The following is a 21,678-nucleotide window of genomic DNA, read 5'->3' on the forward strand; positions in this document are numbered from 1 at the left end:
GAAGGTATTTATCTCCAAAAGCCAGTAAGTAAAGACTGGAGATGGTGACTGCTCCTTCAAATGCTCATAACTGCAAGGAACATGAAAAATCAAGGACACATGACATCACCAATAATCTCTCAGTAATTAAGCCCAATGAAGAAGAGGAGTTCCAGTTGTGGTATAGCAGAAACAAATCTGTCTAGTATACTTGAGGATGTGGGTTTGATCCCCAGCCTCACTCAATGGGTCAGGGATCCAGTATTGCCATGAGCTGTGGTGTAGGCTGACAGCTGTAGATCCAATTAACCCACTAGCTTGGGAATATCTATATGCCATGGGTGAAGCCCTAAAAAGCAAAAATAAATAAATAAATAAATAAATAAATAAATAAAAATAAAAGTTAAAAAAAAGAAATGAAGAAGAGATAAAGACTTTTCCATACAAACAAAAGCTGAACGAGTTCATCACTGCTAGACCTGCCTTACAAGAAATACTGAAATGAATTTTTCAAACTGAAATGAAAGGACACTAATTAACCTGAAAACATATGAAAATATAAATCACACAATGTAAGTATACAGTCAAAATCTGAATACACCAATACTGTAATATGGTGGTAGATTAATCACTTAACTCTATTATAAAAGTTAAAGGAAAAATTATTAAACTACTATAGATGCAATAATTTGTTAAAGGATATAAATTTAAAATGATAAATTATGACAACAAAAATATAAAATGTGGGAGGAATAATAAAAGGGAAGAGATTTTGTATGCAGTTTAAGTTGTTTGCAGCTTAAAATAGACTAATATCTGTAAGAGGTTTTTTTGTGGGTTTTTTTTTTTTTGCTTTTTTTAGGGTCAAATCCACAGTATATGGAGGTTCCCAGGCTAGGGGTCCAATCGGACCGACAGCTGCCGGCCTATGCCACAGCCACTGGCCTACGCTACAGCCACAGCAACACAGGACCCGAGCCACATCTGTGACCTACACCAGAGTTCATGGCAAGGCCAGATCCTGAACCCACTGAGCAAGGCCAGGAATCGAACCCACAACCTCATGGTTCCTAGTCAGATTCATTTCCGCTGTACCAAGATGGGAACTCCCTGTAAGAGGTTTATATAAGCCCCTCCTAATTACCACAAAGCAAAATCCTACAGTTCATATACAAAAGATAAAGAGAAGGGAATCAAAGCACACCACTGTAGAAAATCATCAATTCACAAAGAAAGACAGCAAGAGAAGAAAAAAGGAACAAAGGAACTAAGAACACTCAGAAAACAACAAGATGACATTAGTAAGTACTTACATACTAATGATTACTTTAATGTAAATGGATTAAATTATCATGAGATAAAATGGCTGAATTATTAAAAATCAAGACCCTACAAATTACCTGTCAGAGATTCACTTCAGCTTTAAGGATACACATCAACTGAAAATAGAAGGGATATAAAAATATATTGCATGCAAAAGAACAAGGGTAGCTATACTTATATCAGACAAAATAGACTTTAACACCTAGAACAAAAGACAATGAAAGTCATTATATAATGATAAAGGCGTCAATTCATCATGATATAACAATTGAAAATTTATATATACTCATCATTAGAGCACCTAAATATTTTAATCAAATACTAACAGAACTGAAGGAAAAATAGATAAAATACTATAATAGTGGAGTGGATTTTAGCACTCCACTTTTAGTAATGGATAGATGATTCAGACAGCAAATCAATAAGAAAACACTGGACTTGACCTATACTTTACACTAAGTGGACCTATCTGACATATATAGAACATTCAACAGCAGCAGAATATACATTCTTCTTAAGAGCATATGGAACATTCTTCAGGATACATTGTTAGGTCATAAAACAAATTTTAGAAAATTTAAGAATAAAACCAAATCAACTATCTTTTCCAAATAAAATGATATGTAACTAGAAATCAGTAACAAAAGAAAAATTAGAAAATTCACTTTGTGTGAAAGTTAAATAACACAATGATTAACAACCAATTGGCCAAAGAAAAATCCAAAGTGAAATCATTAAATATCTTGAAACAAAAGAAAATGGAAACACAGCATACCCAAACTTATGTGATGCTTCAAAAGTAATTGTGAGGGGAAAGGTTATAGCAATAAAGGTATATGCTAGCAGAAATAAACTTCAAATAAATAATTTGACTTTACAACTAAAGGAACTAGAAAAATGAAGAGCCCAAAGTTAGCAGAAGGAAGAGAATAGAAAAGATCAGAGGAGAAACAAATGAAATGGAGACCATAAAAAAAGACCAAAAACTTAACAAAACAAATAACTTGACTTGCAAAAAGAAAAACAAAATTGACAAATATTTACCTACATATGCAAAGAAAAAAAAAAGACTCAACATCAAAAATAACATGAGACATTATAGCTAATACTACAGAAATACATAGGCTCATAAGAGCTACTATGAACAATTACATAACCTAGAAGAAATGGATGAATTTCTAGAAACATACTACCTACCAAGTCTAAATCAGGAAAAAATAGAAAATATAAATAGACCAATAACAAGTAAAGAGATTGAATCAGTAATCAAAAAACTTCCAACACAGAAAACTCCAGAACCAGATGCCACAACTGATTAATTCAACCACCCATTTAAAGAATAGATAATACCAATCTTTCTCACATACTTCTAAAAATTTGAACAGGAACACTTTCAAATCATTTTACAAAGCCAATGTTACTCAGATACCAAAGCAAGATAAGGACACTACAAGAAATCTACAGATAAATATTCCTGATGCCTACAGATGTAAAATTTCTCTACAAAATATTAGCAAACTGAATTCAACAACACATTAAAAGGATTATACCTCATGACCAATTGGGATTTGTCCTTTGGCTGCAAGGATAGTTCAATACAAATTAATAAATGTGTACACCATATTAATAGAATGATAGATGAAATCATCTCAACAGATGCAGAAAAATCTGAAATACAACATGCTTTCATGATTAAAACCTTAAAAAAACTTAAAAGAAGTATACCTCAACATTATAAAGGACATACACAACAACCCCCCACCTAACATATTCAGTGGTAATAAGCTGAGAGCTATTCCCCTAAGATCAGGAAAAAGTAGGCTTACTCTCACTACTTCTATTCAACATATGAAATCCTAGCCAGAGCAAATAGGCAACAAAAATAAATAAAAGATGTTCAAATTGCAAGCAAAAAGCAAAATTGTATCTGTGAGCAGATGATATGAAGATTTCTTAAATATAGAAAATCCTCACTAAAAATCCTTTTAGAGCTAATAAACAAATTCAGCAAAGTTGCAGGATATAAAGTCAGCATACAAAAACGCAGTTGTATTTCTATGCACTAACAACAAAATATCTAAAAACTAAAGAAAGCAATCCCATTTACAATAGCATCAAAAACAAATAGAAATTAATTTGAGTGAGATAAAGTTGTGTATGCTGAAAACTATAAGATATTGATGGAACAAACCGAAGACAACACAAATAACTATATTCCAAGTTCATGGATGGAAGAATTACTAATGTTAAAATGTCTATATTGCCCAAAGCCGGCTATAGAGTCAGTGCAATTTTTTTGTCTTTTGTCTTTTTAGGGCCACACCCATGACATATGGAGGTTCCCAGGCTAGGGGTCTAATTGGAGCTGTTGCCGCTGGCCTACGCCAGAGCCACAGCAACTCCAGATCTGAGCCGCGTCTGCAACCTATACCACAGCTCCCTGAGTGAGCCCAGGGATCGAACCCGCAGCCTCATGGTTCCTAGTCGGATTCGTTTCTGCTGCATCCCGATGGGAACTCTTTTTTTTTTTTTTTTTTTTTTTTCAGTGCAATTTTTATAAAAAGTCCAATGACATTTCTCACAGAAATAAAAAAATATCAAAATTTGTATGGAATAAAAGATTTTGAATAACCAAAACAATCTTAGGAAAGAAGATCAAAGCTGGAGGCATCACATGTCCTGATTTCAAACTATATTATAAGCAAGAATAGTCAAAACAGCATAGTACTGACATAAAAACCGACATATAGAGCAATGGAACAGAGTCAAAGATCCCAGAAATAAATGCATGCATATATGTTCAACTAATATTTGAAAAGGGAAGCACAAAATACTCAGTAGGGAAAAGAAACTATCTTCAATAAATGGTGTTGGGAAAATTTTCTATACTTATCCAAAAGAATGAAATTAGACCCCTGTCTTACACCACTCACAAAAATTAACTCAAAATAAATTAAAATAAATACTTAAAAGTCTTTAAACATAAAAACCCTAGAAGAAAATGCAGGGGGAAGCTTACTGATATTGGTTTTGGCAATGATTTTTTTTTTTCTTTTTTGGATATGACACCAAGAGAACAAATATTAAAAGCAAAGTTAAAGTAGATCTACATCAAACTGAACAGATTTTGCACAGCAAAAGAAACAATCAACAATATGAAAAGGCCACCTGTGGAATGGGAGAAAATACTTACAAATCATATCTGATATGAAGTTAATATCCAAAATATATAAGGAGCTCATGCAATTCAATAGCAAAAAACAAATAATCCTGATTAAAAGTGGGCCAAAAAATGGTCAAAGACTGAATAGGCATTTTTCCAAAGGAGGCATACAAATGGCTAACAGGTACAGATACATGCAACATTGCTCCACATCAGGGAAAGGCAAATCAAATTCACAACGAGCTATCACTTCACACCCGTCAGAATGTCTGTAATCAAAAAGATAAGAGGCGTTCCTGCTGTGGCACAATGGGATAGCTGACATCTCTGCAGCACCAGGATGCAGGTTTGATCCTTGGCCCAGCACAGTGGGTAAAATGATTTAGCATTGCCACAGCTGTGGCGTAGGTAACAACTGCAACTCAGATCTGATCTCTAGCCTGGGAACTCCATATGCCACAGGGTGACCAGAAAAGAAAAAGAAAGTTAAGAAATAACAAGTGTTATTGAAGATGTGTAGAAAAGCGAACCCTCATACAGTTTCAGCTCTTAGTCTTATGGGAGTTCGCCTGTACATATCTCTTGCTTTTATCTTGCTACTTTTAAGATTCTCTCTTTACTCTTTATCTTTCATGTTTAACATTTTGATTATAATGCATCTTAATAATAAGGTGAACTTATTTAGTACTCTATGTACTTCTTGGACCTGGATATCTGTTTCCTTTGCCAGGTAGGGAAGTTTACAGCTATTAACTTCCTCAAGTAAGTTCTCTGCCTCTTTCTCTCTCACTTCTTTTAGGACTCATCTAATGTGAATGTTAGTATCCCTGATGTCCCAAAGGTCTCTTAAACTACTGTCCTTTAAATTTATTTTCTTTTTCTGTTTGGCTTGAACAATTTCCACTATTCTGTGTTTCAGTTTCCTGATCTGTTCCTCTGTATCATCTAATCTATTGTTGATTCCTTCTAGTATATTTTTTATTTCAGTTATTGTATTCTTCACCACTGTTTGGTTCATCTTTACCTATTACTTTGTTGAAAGTCTTACTTTGTTCACCTATTCTTCTGAGTTTGGTGAGCAACATATGATCATTACCTTGAGCAATTTATATAGTAGGTTGTCCACCTTCATTTAGTTCTTTTTCTGAGGTTATATCTTGTGCCTTCCATTGGAACATATTTGTCTGTCTCCTCATTTTGCCCAATTCTGGGTTTATTTCTATGTTTTAGTTAGGTTGGTTATGTTTTCCAATCCTGAAGAAGCGGCCTTGTATAGGAGACATCCTGGGGGCCCAGCAGCAAGCTCCCTCTGAGCATCAGGACTATATATTCTGGAGGTGTCCCCCATGTGGGCAGTGTGTGCCCCTCTCTTGTGGCAGGGCTGACTAAGCGGGCAAACCAGTAGATTGAGCTGACCCCTGGGCTGTTTGGCTACAAGATTGTGGCTCTTGCAGTGGGTACAGGCATGCTAGAAGGAAGTGTGGCTTCCAATGCTGAGCAGCCTGGGATGGGAAATTCAGGGCTACTGCTGGCCCATTGGTAGGTGAGGCCAGGTTTCCACATAGCTATTTGTACAGCCTAGAGGGGCTTTGGAACGGTGTTAGCCTACTGGAGAATGGGGCTATGTCTCTGCAAAGCTGTCTTCACAGACTTGGGTGAGGGGCATGGGCTTGATGTGGGCCCACTTGTATGTAAGGCTAGGTTCCCAGTGCTAATAGACTAGAGGCAGGATTTCAAAGTGGTACTTTCCAATGTTGATGTTATCTCAGTAAAAGGATCTCCTCAAAATTATTATTGCCAGCATCTCTGTCCTCTGAGGTAGTCCCAGTTGCCTCCAGTCTCTTTGAGAGACTCTCCAATATTAGCAAGTGCATCTGACCGAGGCTCTTTTCAAGCTACTGCCTCTGAGCTGGAACTTGGAGCATGTGAGGTTTTGGAAATACCCTTTAAGTGGAGAGTCTCTGTTTTCCTATAATCATAAGCTCTCCCAACATAAACCTCTCTTATTTTCAAAGCCAGACATTCTAGGGCATCATCTTCCCAGTGTAGGAACCCCAGGCTGGGGAGTTAAATATAGGTCTTGGGCCATTCACTCCTTGGGGAGAACCTCTGAAATTGTGATATTCCCCCCATTTTTCAGTTGACAGCCTTGGGGTTGCCTTTCCTACCCATCTCATTGTGATTACTTCTTCATGTCTTTAGTTGTGGAAAATCACTTCTGCTAGTCTTCGTTGTTCTCATAGACAGTCACTCTGTTATCATAATAATGTAATGCAATGATAGTTGTAATTCTGATGTGCCAGTGGGAGGAGTTAATTCAGGATATTCCTACTCTGCCATCTTGGCTACCTCCTCAAAGTAGTATATTTTAAAAGTTCATCAGTAACAGCAACAAAAAAATCAAAACAATTATGCAAATGTTCTGATTGCTATTATAATAAAAATATATGCTTATTGATGTTTTATTAAAACATGTTTTTAAAAAATTGATAATAATGGAAATTTGGGGAATGGAACAACATATAGTAAAAGTATTGCTGTCTTTTTACTAAGATTATCTTCAATTTTAATATTTAACCCCATTTCTAAATGACATTGAAATTAGCAAACACCTTTTTTTTCCAGTTTTTCTCTTTATTGCTTTGCCTAGATAGTGACTTAATATTTTCATCAACCCAAGAAAAATACAATCATCTCTTTTCATGTGAATTCAAGTCTTTTTTTCCAAAGTTAATGACATGAGTAGCAATTACCTAACATTTAAGTTATTAGTAATTAATGTACTTGTTGCTTTGCAGAAATCTGCATTAGCCACATGCCCATAGTTTGTTTTTGCTATTTCATTAAATTATATTCAAATAAATACAATTTCTAGTAACAAAATATTTTATGATAAGCTTAATTTTGCCCTATGAAAGAGTGTGGGGAAAATAGCAGTTGAACTTGGAACAATAGTATTTTAAATATATATATGTAAATCAAAACACACAAAATTGTATTCTTAAAGTTGAACAATCATGTCCTTCCTGACTTTCAGAGAATTAGGAGAGTTAACAAAATAATGCAAAACTGAGTACTAGACAATAAGAATATAAAGTTAACAAGGGGGAAAAATAGCCCAGCAGTCCCAACAGTATTATACTCTTTGGAGGGTAGAAATGTCTTACATATTGTATATCTCATTTAACTCTCACAACAACTTTAAATTACATATTATTATAATTGTTTTAGAGTTGAAGGTGCTATGACTTGTGAATGTTGTTTAACTTGCTCAAATCATAACTAATATATGGCAGAACCAGTTCTCAAAAGCAAGTTGCCTGACTGAAAACTGGGAATTTGGGGTTAATAGATGCAAACTATTGCCTTTGGAATGGATAAGCAATGAGATCCTGCTGTATAGCACTGGGAACTATATCTAGTCACTTATGATGGAGCATGATATTGTGAGAAAAAAGAATGTATATATCTATGTGTGGCTGGGTCAACTTGCTGTACAGTAGAAAATTGACAGAACACTGTAAACCATCTATAATAGAAAACAATAAAAATCATTAAATAAAAAAAAGTTCTCTAACATACAGTATTGAGTTCTCTAAATCACATAGAAATAGCTATTCTTCTCTGAAAAATGTCACTGATTCTACTTTGTTGTCATATGTTCATTTTTATACCCTCCTCTAAAGGTTGTAAAAAGAATAAGACTTTAGATTACCTCTGATAGTGATATACACTATGCACCCTATACATTGTGTGTGCTGTAGCTCACCAGGCTCTGCAGGAACAGATCATCATGTAGAAATAAATTGGTCATTACAGAGGCTCTATTTTATCTTTTGCATGTGAATATATTCATTTGCTTTTGGAAATCATAAATACATCTTCAGGATTATTAAATGAGTGATGCTTTCTTGGTTATAATTCATCTATAGAGTAGCACAAATACTACTGTCTCCTTTTTTTCTCACTCTTAGTGTTGTGCCTCATTCCTAATCACAAGATATTTTCCAGTTTAGTAATACAAAACCTTATACTTGTTGTGCCCTTTTTCTAGCAGTATTTTTTCATTGAGTTTAAGAACTCAGTACACCTTCAATACCCATATATGTCAATTTGTTTTCCAGCCATAATGTTTATAACTATTCTGTAGTCCACTATTATTTTGAATGTGAAAGAGTCTATCTAACAAATAGCCAAAATATATCACTTTTTTGTTGTTGTCAGGCTGTAAGCCTTTGTCACTAATTTATAATAATAGCAATATATTGATTTTTATTTGTGCTTCTAGTATTTACCATAAAGCATAAACATATGGTTCACACTATTTAACATTATGTGAGCACCACTGAATGCCATCAGAGGCAACATAATAACTTCATGCATTTATAAGAATAAGAGCTCCTTTTATTATAAATAAATCTATGAGGGCTATACATTTTAAATATTTCATAGCAGGCCCATCATATATATCATACCTATTGAATACTTTCAGAATGGACCTACATAAAGCTGTCTCTTTATAAATGTCTAAAGATTATGAGTGTCCAATTAAAATTTTATCTTAAGAATTCTAGATGACTTCAAGAAATATTGGATGAGAAAACCTATCTCCTTCTGTATTGAAAGACACTGTCAGTTTGATTAGGTCCTGTTGGTTTATATTTACCTTTATTTCTGTTGCTTTGGGAGACTGACCTGAGAAAACATTTGTAAGCTTGATGTCAGAGAATGTTTTGCCTATGTTTTCTTCCAGGAGTTTGATGGTGTCTTGTCCTATATTTAAGTCTTTCAGCCATTTTGAGTTTATTTTCATGCATGGTGTGAGGATGTGTTCTAGTTTCATTGATTTGCATGCAGCTGTCCAGGTTTTCCAGCAATACTTGCTGAAGTGACTTTCTTTTTCCCACTTTATGTTCTTGCCTCCCTTGTCAAAGATTAATTGACCGTGTCAGGGTTTATTTCTGTGTTCTCTATTCTGTTCCATTGGTCTATATGTCTGTTTTGGTATCAGTACCACACTGTTTTGATGACTGTGGCTTTGTAATATTGCGTAATATCTGGGAGAGTTATGCCTCCTGCTTGGTTTTTGTTCTTTAGAATTGCTTTGGCAATTGTGGGTCTTTTGTGGTTCCATATAAATATTTGGATTGTTTGTTCTAGTTCTGTGAAAAATGTCTTGGGTAATTTGATAGGGATTGCATTGAATCTGTAGATCACTTTGGATAGTATGGCCATTTTTACAATATTAATTTTTCCAACCCAGGAACATGGAATATCTTTCCATTTCTTTACATCTTCTTTAATTTCTTTGATTATAGTTTTATAGTTCTTAGCATATAAGTCCTTTACCTCCTTGATCAGGTGTATTCCCAGGTATTTGACTTTTGGGGGGTACAATTTTAAAACGTATTGTATTTTTGTATTCCTTTTCTAATATTTCATTGTTAGTATACAGAAATGTAACTGACTTCTAAATGTTTATCTTATATCCTGCTACTTTGCTGAATTTGTTGATCAGTTTAAGTAGTTTTTGGGTTGAGTCAACATCCCTAATTATTAGAGAAATGCACATCAAAACTACCATGAGATACCACCTCACACCAATCAGAATGGCCATCATTAATAAATCCACAAATAGCAAATGCTGGAGGGGTTATGGAGAAAAGGGAACACTCCTGTACTGTTAGTGGGAATGGAAGCTGGTACAACCACTATGGAGAACAGTATGGAGATACCTTAGAAAACTATTCATAGAACTACCATATGACCCAGCAACCACACTCTTGGGCATATATCCAGACAAAACTTTCCTTGAACAAGACACATGCACCCCCATGTTCATTGCAGCACTATTCACAATAGCCAGGACATACAAACAACCCAAATGTCCATTGACAGATGATTGTATTAGGAAGATGTGATATGTATACACAATGGAATACTACTCAGCCATAAAAATGAACAAAATAATGCCATTTGCAGCAACATGGATAGAACTAGAGACTCTCATACTGAGTGAATAAGTCAGAAAGAGAAAGACAAATACCATATGATATCACTTATATCTGGAATCTAATATATGGCACAAAGGAACCTTTCCACAGAAAAGAAAATCATGGGCTTGGAGAATAGACCTGTGATTGCCAAGGGGTTGGGGGAGGGAGTGGGATGGATTGGGAGCTTGGAGTTAATAGATGCAAACTATTGCTTTTGGAATGGATTAGCAATGAGATCCTGCTGTGTAGCACTGAGAACTATGTCTAGTCACTTATGATGAAGCATGACTATGGGAGAAAAAAGAATGTATACATGTATGTGTAATTGGGTCACCATGCTGTACAGTAGAAAACAAAATTGTATTGGGGAAATAACAATTTAATTTTTTTAATTAAAATATTAAAAAATAAAAGTCACTGTCAATTTCTAAATGGCAAGTACTACCCAGCATTCTTAGACTCTTTCCCAAGTATAATACTGTGTTGGATGCCAAAACATGGGGAAATGTTTTTAGGATCTGAAAGAATGGTAGAAAGACGTCTTCTGTTTTTAAAATCAAATCATGTTGATATTTATTTTATTTCTGCCTATTTACCTGGAAAACAAGTTTATTCCATAGTGACAATTGCTGAACTTTTTGTTCAATTTTAAAGCTAAGATATTGGTAAATGTCTAAATTTCCAGAATCATGTGCCAGTGAGTTTTTGATAGTTACAGAAAATTGATTCTTTTTTTTTTTTTCTTTTTGTGGCCACACCTGCAGCAGTTCTCAAGCTAGGGGTCGAAATCGGAACTACAGCTGCCAGCCTATGCCATAGCCACATCAATGCATGATCCAAGTCACGTTTGCCACCTATACCACAGCTCATGGCAACACCAGGTCCCCAACCCCCTGAGTGAGGCCAGGGATCAAACCTGCATCCTCCTGGATACTAGTCAGATTCATTTCCACTGCACCACAACGGGAACTCCAGAAAATTGATTCTTGATAATACATTTAATATCAGGAAATTTTCCATCTTGACATATCAAGCCCAAGGAAATTTTAGTCCCCAAACCCAGAGATTGTATAAACTATAGGGATTATATTCTAGGAAAAAAATAAATTGCTGATATTTCTAAAAAGCAAAATGAAAAAATAATACAGATCTGTAGTAAGCAATCTATAAAAAACAAGTTTTATTTTGGCCACATGATGCTGATGAATTCCTGTTTAATGAATTACCATCTAAGGATTTAATTCTATGAAGAGTGTAAAATTCTAAGATAAGTGAGCATGGTTCTTTTTTTTTTTTTTTTTCTTTGTCTTAATAAGCTCAGGATGACACCTACTGGGCAGAAAATGTAGGATCATGGCTTCCTTTTGAAATATCCAATAGCAGAAACCTATTGAAGGAAATGACATTTTTTCCTCCACACAGACTCGTGTGTGTAATTTGTGTTGTGTTTGTCAAAGTTAATTTTTTTTATTATTCTTGCTTATATTTTTCTCTTCCTCCTCTAGTAATTTCTAGAATTCAACTTGTGAGATACCCAAGTGATGACAAGACTGTGAGATTCAAAGAGGTAGCTCCAACTCTCAGTGACAAGCAAAACTCACGAAAAAAGTTAAAGGAAAAGCACAGCCACAACCTTTTTATAGATCCAAACACTTTCGTGGATAACAAGCATCACAAAAATGCCAGCCACAAAATTTCTGTCTGTAAGAGTTGTCACACAGGCTATAGATACCAACAGATATTTCAGAGTTCCAGGTCTGAAATGAATCCTATTCATCTAATAAGTGCTGAAGATTACACCTCTGAAGTTTCAACACCTGTCTACCACCCCACCTCCCTGAGCTCTTGGTCTTCTGTACACCCCAATACCCACAGAAATAACATATACACTTTGGACACTGGGGCTCAAGCATGTTCCAAATGTTTTGTAGGAATCAGTAATTCTTCTTTTCATAAGTGTCTCATGAATACTGATGATGATTCAGACCCTGACTGTCCTTTACATCTCCAAATATCCTTGGATTCTAAATATTCTCTGAGCCCCAAATCTATTAGACACCGAAAGACTTCTCGGGACTACCCTTTATCTCGATCCTTGGATCCTAAGCATCCTGTGGGCATCCGCTGCCCTCTACACTGGAAGGATTCTAAATATTCCTTGGGTTCAACCTCATATTTACATTATGAAAGTTGCTCAGCTCTCCAAAATCTCATGGGCTCTACCATTACCCGTACCTTCCCCATGAATCCTCAAAATAACATGGACCACCGTAGTACCTCTGGCCCAGACAATGTAATCAATACCAGCAGCACTTCTGGTCTTGAAAGCAGGGGCAAGTTTAACCTTACTGCCAAATTTGAAAACGATACCAATCTTGATGATGAGACTAAACTGACCAGTACTGGCAATCTCAAAGATAAGGCCAATGTCAAAGATAAGCCTCTTGTCAAAGATGACACAGACCATGAAGATGAGACAGACTCTGAAGATGAGGAAGATCATAAAGATGAAACAGACCCTGAAGATGAAAACATCGCCAAAGATAAGAAAGATCCCAAAGATAGATCTGACCCTGATGACACTGATCCAAAAGATAGCAATGCTGAAAATGATGCAGGCACAAACAATGGGTCTGATGCCAGTGGTGATGCTGACCCTGCAAATGGAGCTGATTCTAACTGTAATGATAACTCTAACAATGGAACTGATTCCAACAGTGAACCTGACTCTAACAATTATAATATCACTAACAATGATGCTAACATCAAATATAGCACTGATTCTGAGGAGGACAAACACACCAACATTTCAGACAATGTCTCTGGCCTAGACAACGGTGTTAATCAGGACTGTACTGCTGACTCTGACAATGGCACCAATCCCAACTACACCTCTGGGCTCCAAAATGGAACTGGCCTGGACTACACTTCTGGTTCCAGCAATGGTGCTGACCTCAGCACTAGTTCAAGCAGTGACACTGCCCTCAATAATGGACCTGGTCCCAATAACAATGGACCTAGCCCTAACATCAGTGGTTCTTACCTCCAGAATAATGGCCCTGGACTACAAAATATAAGACCAATTCCCAGGAGCCCTGGATCCAGCAACAATGGCTCTGGCCCCAGCATCAATGGCCTTGACCTCAATAATAGCTCTGTCCCAAACAACTATAGCCCCAGACCCAGTAATAGTCCTGACCTTAAAAAAGAACCTTACTCTAACTATAACTCCAGGCCTAGTAATGCTACTAGTCACAATGCTGCTCTCAGTCCTGACAAGGATGCTGATTCCATCCATGAAACAAAACCAATCAGTGCTGCTGGCCACAACTATACAGCTATCCCAAACTGTGGTTCAAACCTTGACTATGTCCCAGGATTTACTCATGCAGTAGGTTCTAACTTTGCAGTCAGTCCCAACTATATTACCAGAAATAGCTTTGCTGCCAGTATCAGCTCTACAGCTAGCACGCTCAATGTCATTGACACCAGTAACACCACTAGTTGCATTAGTACTATTAGCCCTACCTATACTACTGGCACCAGCTGTGCCTCAGACACTAACCACGACCCCAGATTTACTCATGTTATTGGCTCAAACTTTGTCATCAACCCCACTTATGATTCCATAAATACTCATAATGTTTGTAATTCTACTAGTACCAGAAATATTAATAATATCTCTGAGCCTGAATTGGAAATCAATTCCAGTTCCTCTATTCTTAATATTGTTTGTGGTAATGACCCAATTATTTTTGTGGGCACTAACTATATTTCAACTCCTGAAAAGTTGACCACCCATAAATTTTCCAATCCATCTAAGCTTGATAGAAATTATGCAGTTTTTGACGACCACAAATTTGGTGCCTGCCTCAATGATTATGCTGGTTCCATGGACTCTGCTAGTTTAAAGCATGCCACTGACTCCAAGGATGTCCTTGATACTGAGGAATCTGGATTTTTAAAAGATTTCTCTGAGGTCCAGAATCCTATTGGTATCAAGGACCCTGCCAGTTTAAACTTTCACTCCAATTCAAATATTCCACTCCCTAGTTTTGATATTATAGTAGAAGCTGAACCTCCAGATGTTGTGAAGTTTGCCATACCATCAGGTGCTGTGAATCAATTTTTTAAGGTAAGTTTTTATAAATGCATATTTTAATGTTTTCTAACATTTCATATAATCCAGGGTGTTATGCTATTGAACAGAATTTTTTAATTTACTTGGATATGCATGCCATGGAAGCAAGGAGACGGAGTGTCCAGTATTACTTCTCCTTTGACCCTGTAGCTAGCAATATGGTTCTCCACTCGAAAGATCCATCTGCTATACAGTTGGTGAATGGCAAAAGAGCACTTTGACTGGCTCATCTACTACTCTATCAGAGGTTGCATAATTTATAAATGTAAATCTAATCACAGACAACCCAATAGTGTTTTACCTTTTCACTTGTAAATGTCCTAGTGTCAGTTCTTTCCCTTTTTGTGCAGAAAGAGAATAAAGTTACGTGAACTCTAAATACCATGGATCAAGACATTTTAAAACAACTATCTCTCAAAAATCCCATTTTATGAAGTTATCAGAATAGCCATGATATTCTAATCTCCCATTTAAATAAAATTTAAATTACTTTGATGACATGAAATTAAGGAGCAAAGAACCCCAAACCATTGCTATTTTTTACTTAAAATTTGATTTATCTTTTTTCTCCTGAAAATAATTAAAATTATATTTTAAGAAGTATTTATCTAATGTTTCTTCTAGCACTCTGAATTGGATACACAAAGATTGCTGTTTGATAAGCTATTTTTAACAGCAACAAGTAATATTCTTTTTGATGATACTTTAACATCATTGAGACATAATTAAGTTGGTATGCATTGAATTTGAGCCTTATGATACTTCATTAGACATGTCAAACAAATAAACTTAATTTGTTTTGTTTTGTTTTTTTATAATGATTTTTATTTTTGTGCTACCATGTCACCTTGCAATACAAGGTGGATTGTAGTGTCTGTGTTCATAAATGTATAATTTGAAATAATTGCTTTCTAGTAGAATGTGTAAGTGAATGTAATTTTATATTTAAAATAAGGCATATATTCTTATAACCAAAATGAAAGTACAAAATTAGTATCTCCTTAACACTTTTACTTTAATAGAGAACAAATTTTGTGATTTTCCCAAGAGACCATACCTCCCAGGAAACTGTTGCAATTGCTTAGTATGATTTTATAGCTTCTCTTTAAGTAAACATAAGGGTAATGTCAGACAGTAATAAGTAATAAAAATAATATTGCTCAGATACAAGACTTAGCATTAGAAAAAAGACATTTTCCCCAGTTCGTTTCACAAATGAACTTTTGCAGTAGTATGAAAGCATTTAAAATACGTTTTAGTTTATGGCTTTGGTGAACCTAGCTAAATGAAAATATAGTTATAATAAGTTTTAGCTTACTATTTAAGGAATGTAGCTAACATTTTGCATTTCAAAACATAGAATCTAAGAGCTATGTTTCCTAAGTTGGAAAAACATGTTATGTTGATTTTAGGTGAAAACTAAAGACAAAGTAGGGTACTCCCCCCAAAAAAAATCAAATTTTTCAAATTGAAGGAATTTGATTTCCCAAAAACATAATGATAAAAATAGTTTTTAATATACTATCAGTCATAAAAATACTGTGCTCTGGGTACATACATTCTGATCTTCTGACTATGACTAAGTAATGGAAATAAATACAACCACTTTATTTTCACTGGAGATGGATAAACTTCAAAATACATTCATTAATAGCTTGAGAAACTATGTATTTTGCATGCCTTCACTAATGAAGTATTTTTCTGGAAGAATGGATGTTTGTTTTCCCTTAGGGCATTGGTATTTCCACATGTTCGTGGTTTATTACATCCTTGTCCATATTTCCATCACAAACAACCATAATGGGGTTACCAGAGGTGCTTTCCCCATTCAAGTAATTTAAGAAGTGAGAGGAGCTCACTTTAAAAGGAATAAAACTTTTTTCACCAACTATAAGTTAACCAAACAACTAACAAGATCAGAACATACAATCAGGCCATTCATACCATCTTCATTCATTCCCTCATTAGGCTTTTAATAATTAAATAGTACAGAAGGCTTTAAAAATATATGGACTAAGTGAAAAAATAGTGTCCTTTAAAATTCTTGAAGCATGCTTTTCTTAGTAAGAAATCTTAATAATGAAGCAAGTGAATGTTTGAATGTAGAAACTATATGAAGACAAATAAAATGGCATCTCACTGAGTTTCCAGAATGGTTAAAACATTTTGGATGTTCAGATCACATGTCACCAATATATTAAAGTAGTTAGAAATATGTGTGTGGGGGTTATTATTCTGGACAGCATTTTTCAGAAATAACCAAAAAATTATCCTTCTTTTTGTGAAGGTTATCATTGAATTCCATGGATAGTGGTGTCAGAACTATGTTATTAAGAGCTTACAGTCATTTAATAAGTTATCTAGAAGTTATTTCCAATTCTCCAAAATAATTTGGTCCCATATAAAAGAGAAAAAATTAATAGTCTATCTTTCTTAAAGTTAAACTGTGAAAATATCTTTTATTCATATAATATTCATATATATATATATTTATATTATAAGTAAAACTTGCTGAAGGATTTAATTGGCTTACATCCTTGACAGGTCCCAATGTACTTGAGAAGAATTGCATTAGGGTCATGCAAAGAAGTGGCATTTCTAACTTATGGTAGATTTTTTAAAGAACAAAGATGATTTAATAGTGGCATTGAAGAAAAATTTTCATATGCTATAGTCTATTATAATGAGTTTTGTGAATATAGAGTTTTATAGGCCTTCCTAGCAACATATGCTTGAATATACCAATCAAATGTTATACTTTTTGCACCAAAGTTCTCTTAAATTAATACCTTTAGTAATTGCTTCAAAAATGAACCAACAAAAATGCTTTTGTTTATAAGGATCTTGAATATTTGAGGAAGTCTTGGTTCAAGAGAGGCTAAACTTGCAGTATAATGTCTTTAAAAGGAAGATTGACTGAAGTGGTCAAAGGTCCACTTAGTATATCATTTCCTTCCCATTCATATAGCCATGAGCATACATGAATAAGTTTAATTCTTCTGCTTAATATTCATTGAAATAAATATTAACTAAGCCAATCTTTAGTTAGGTAAATATAGTATCCAATACTCAAAATAATCGAAGTAACATCTTGCATAACAGCTTCTTAGTTAAATTTGTTTAAATACAGATAAATAGATTTTTCTATTCCAAGCTTTTTTTCAGAATATGCTCTGTTTGTTATAGTGCAAGACATGTTTTCTAGGGATTTTCAGTCTAAAATACAACAGTATCATCTCCTACCCCAAAATACTGGCAATTTACTCAATGTCTGTTCATTGTTAAGCTACCTTAATGAGACCATCTGTGCAGCAAACTTTTTTTCATGAAACCACTCCTTTATATATCAATTTGATCATATTTCTTCATAATATTGACATGCTTCCATGGTATTCTATTGCTGGAGTCCTTGTCAGATAGGTTAGAGTCCTGAATGTGTTCAACTGAGATAGAGTTAACTGAGTTGGAATCTCCTTTTGGAATGAAGTAGTAAAAGATCTTGAATTGGATGTAACTAAATAATTCTAAGCAAATCAAAAAGTTCCTCCTGCTAACAGTGTGAACGCTCTGTTTTTCTCTGAATAATTTGGGAGAAAATGATGGTTAATCTACTAAAGATCAAGGTCTCAGATTTAATCCAGCCTCCTCTCTTTATCTACATCATGAGTAGTTTTCTGAGCCAACCTTAAACCTACAGTGACTCCAGCAAACAATCCAAAGGAGAACCAGTTGCCCCAAGCTCAGAGAACTTTGTTACTGCCCGTTATTGCAGAAAATCTTTGCCAGTGACCTTTCTGGAAGAATTTCAGAATCATATATTTTCCCTAATGGCTCAAAGGTTTTGTCCCAGCCCCCTTAAATGTAGCAACAGTTTCATATCTAGGCAGATAGAGAAAACCAGGCCAAATCAACTTGAGTCCAAATAGTGGTAGAGACGACATCAGGAAAATTTTAAGACAACATGTCATTCAACATCATCAATCTTAAATAATTGGCTAAAAAGATATTTTATTCTCAAAAAGGTTTCACTGGAATTTTAAATTCCAGAAATATTTGTTATAATGATACAAGTGTATATATTGTATATTTGACAGTTGCAGGATTGGTGTAATCTGCCATGGTTTTCCAGGTTTGAAAAAAAAACTGAGGCAGCTTTTTCTGAACTTATTCCATCTTCTCCTTAAAGGGACTAGTAATAGGCTACATTTTCCAAAGTTTTTAAGGCTGAGTTTGGATGCATTGGATGCTAAAGACAGTAAATGTAAAGTGATTAAACAAGGAAAGTAAGAAATTTAGGTTTTGGCCTCTCATAAGTCATGCCAACCAATCCCTTTCTAAAGATACCTGGATTCATTAAGTGGAATGTTTATAGGAAAAAAATACTATTGACTCAGTGTAGTAGAGTTCCCTCAATAAAATGAAGAGTAGAAATAAGAAGGTAGCAGTAAGAAAGGAGTATATAGGAGGTTGAAAGCAAAGGAAATAACATTATATGGACAAAGAGATACTGTGGAATAATAAACATGATCACAGTAATCTTTATTTTATCACATCACTGAATCCCAATATGTTCTGGCTGGTCTAAGTCCATTTGTAAAAGGAATGTTTTTCTTTATACTTCCTTACCTCCCCCATCTCATCTCTCTCTCCCTCTCTCTCTCTCTCTCTCTCTCTCTCTCTCTCTCTCTCTCTCTCTCTCTCTCTCTCTCTCACACACACACACACACACACACAAATTGCAGACTTTTCAAAGTTGCAAATACCAAAAATACAAGCACCCTATGTTAACAGAGTCTCACGTATTCACTACTAGCTTCTGTTTTCCCATTCTGAGTTCACTCTATCTCCCTTAATATTCTTACTCTATTCAGAAAGTAACCAAGCTATCAAGCTCTTCTGAGCCCACTGTATAACCTGGTTGCTGACTCTGGAAACTTGACCTCCTAATATATCCTCTGTCACCTCCTTTATACCCTCTCACAGAAAGCCTTTACACACACACACACACACACACACACACACACACACACACCAGATAACTTCCTCTGTGTTGCTTTGGGAACCACAGTCACCTGAATCTTTACAGTGATTTTAATAAGAAAATCATTTTTATTACAAAGAACTGAATTATAAATGAATTTCTGGAATTCAGATTTTTTTAGTAAGTTGGGAACAATCTATATTCACACTTGCTATCTTGCTATTTCCTGAATGAAAATATGACTAGTCAAGTAGTAAGTGAAGTGGAAACAACAGAAGAAACTAGAGCAAACTCTATTTTATTTCATCTCATAAGTCCTATACTACCAGTGGACACTGACCATAACCAAAAAGCACATTTCATCCAACCTAACTACATAGTGATAGATAATGAGGAAGGGAAAGTTTTGTTCTAGGCTCTCAAAAGACCATTTCTAAATAGCTGTAAAATGTTCTGAATCTGGAAAAAATTTGACTAAGTAATTGTGGGAATTTTAAGCAAAAGTTCAGAAATATCCAGTTCTCAATATGCTTTTCATGGCTTCATACTACTCTTGAATATAGTTTATAAATAGAATATGATGTGACATAACCAAAGATTGGAGATACATCTTTTTGTTGAAGTTGGAAAATACGTAAAATTTGAGGGAAATCTCAGGCAGCCATTTAGTAACCAACATTTAGTAGCACTATTTGAATCCATTATTGAGTTTTGTAAGTATTAGCTCCTTTACCCCTCTTAACAACCTTATGAAGTTACATAATTTCCCCTATTATCCCTTTTGTACATGTGAGAAAACTAAAATACTGTATATTGAAGTAACTTTTAATGACCACACAGATACCAAGTGAAAAAGAATCAGAGCCTGTAATCAAAAATGTAGAGTTCATTTTATATATTGAAAATAATATGTAGTTTTAAAGGTGCCAAGTATAATAAACATTGTGTTAACCTAAGAGTAGCATATACCTAGGTTATAAAATGAGCATGACTGTGCGTCCACCTCAGTATTTTAAGAGACAGTATTATACCTGTGATTGTAAAGTCATCATAGCAGTTTATTTGACATAGGTTTGAAGCTTTCAAGGGTCATGATACCCAATATTTCCTACTAAATAAACTATTTAAAGTAGTATAAAGATAAAATATATTTTCTTTCATTATCAGATCTAACTCCCAAGTTTTTTATGTTTATTTGTTTGTTTTTTATCCTATTGTTGCAGCTCAACCTCGAAACAGGTAGCAGGCAAAACCTTGGCTCTTGATTAATGAAAAGAATACCTTGAGATGGAAAAGACAAAGGCACAGCCAAGAATGATTTGAGGATATGAGCAAATAACTTCAAAAAATTGCAGAGTTTCATGAGCAGTGTTTATTATATGTTCTTTTTTGCACATCCCTTCCCTACTACATTACTATGCCTTTATTTTCCATTGAGGCCAACAATGTTTCTTCAGAATATCTTTTGACAATTGCCCATTCATCTTCTTTGGTCCAGCATACTCTAGAATTAGGAAAAGGTCATTTCTATCAACCATATACAAATATTTTATATTGTTAATGACTCAAAAGTGCAGTCATATTTTTCAACCAGATATTCTCTCCATCTTTTGTGTAAGTCTCTGTCACCAGAGGAAGATGATCTTAACTTTTGACAAATCTTATGACAGATGCTTTTCATATTGTAATGGCCACTCTAGATTTAATACCACCCATAATAAATTGCTATTTTATTGTTAATGTTGTTTATTATTGTTATTGTTTTATGAGTGTGGTAAATGAAATTAAAATAGTTGAGATTCATCAGTATCATGCAGTGTTTGCTTAACTTTCTATTTATCCTATTTAACCTTTAAAAAATTGATATTATATGTCCTTTACCAAGAAGTTTTAGAGATGGATTAATTGTATGTAATGAGGATTTCTCTGGAGCTGCCAGAAAGGAACTCAACAAATGGTATAAGTTTTAATAGCTCTTGGCAAAACTGCATTTGTTTCTGTTGCATTTAGAAATATAGGCTAAGCTGCCAGATGTATTTTAAAAAAACAAGCACCTTTTTCATTATTATTGGATACACTTTGAGGACTACCGGAT

The 21,678-nt window shown here is 34.7% G+C and overlaps 1 protein-coding gene across 1 annotated transcript in view; it reads left to right on the top strand.

The window, feature by feature from the left end:
* LOC146394677 (uncharacterized) overlaps positions 1-21,392 on the top strand; it is a 31,401-nt gene extending 10,009 nt beyond the window's left edge. Inside the window, exons 3-4 of the mRNA XM_085008806.1 lie at positions 11,967-14,596; positions 20,807-21,392. Coding sequence (XP_084864932.1) covers positions 11,967-14,596; positions 20,807-20,848 — 2,672 coding nt within the window. The 3' untranslated portion in view covers positions 20,849-21,392. The remainder of the gene's footprint in view (positions 1-11,966; positions 14,597-20,806) is intronic.
* Positions 21,393-21,678: the final 286 nt, after the last annotated feature.

The sequence above is a fragment of the Sus scrofa genome, chromosome X, assembly GCF_054392235.1.
Source record: "Sus scrofa isolate SSC_HxYL_T2T_F1_AM1 chromosome X, Sscrofa_HxYL_maternal_Yorkshire_Landrace_v2.0, whole genome shotgun sequence".
Taxonomy (NCBI): domain Eukaryota; kingdom Metazoa; phylum Chordata; class Mammalia; order Artiodactyla; family Suidae; genus Sus; species Sus scrofa.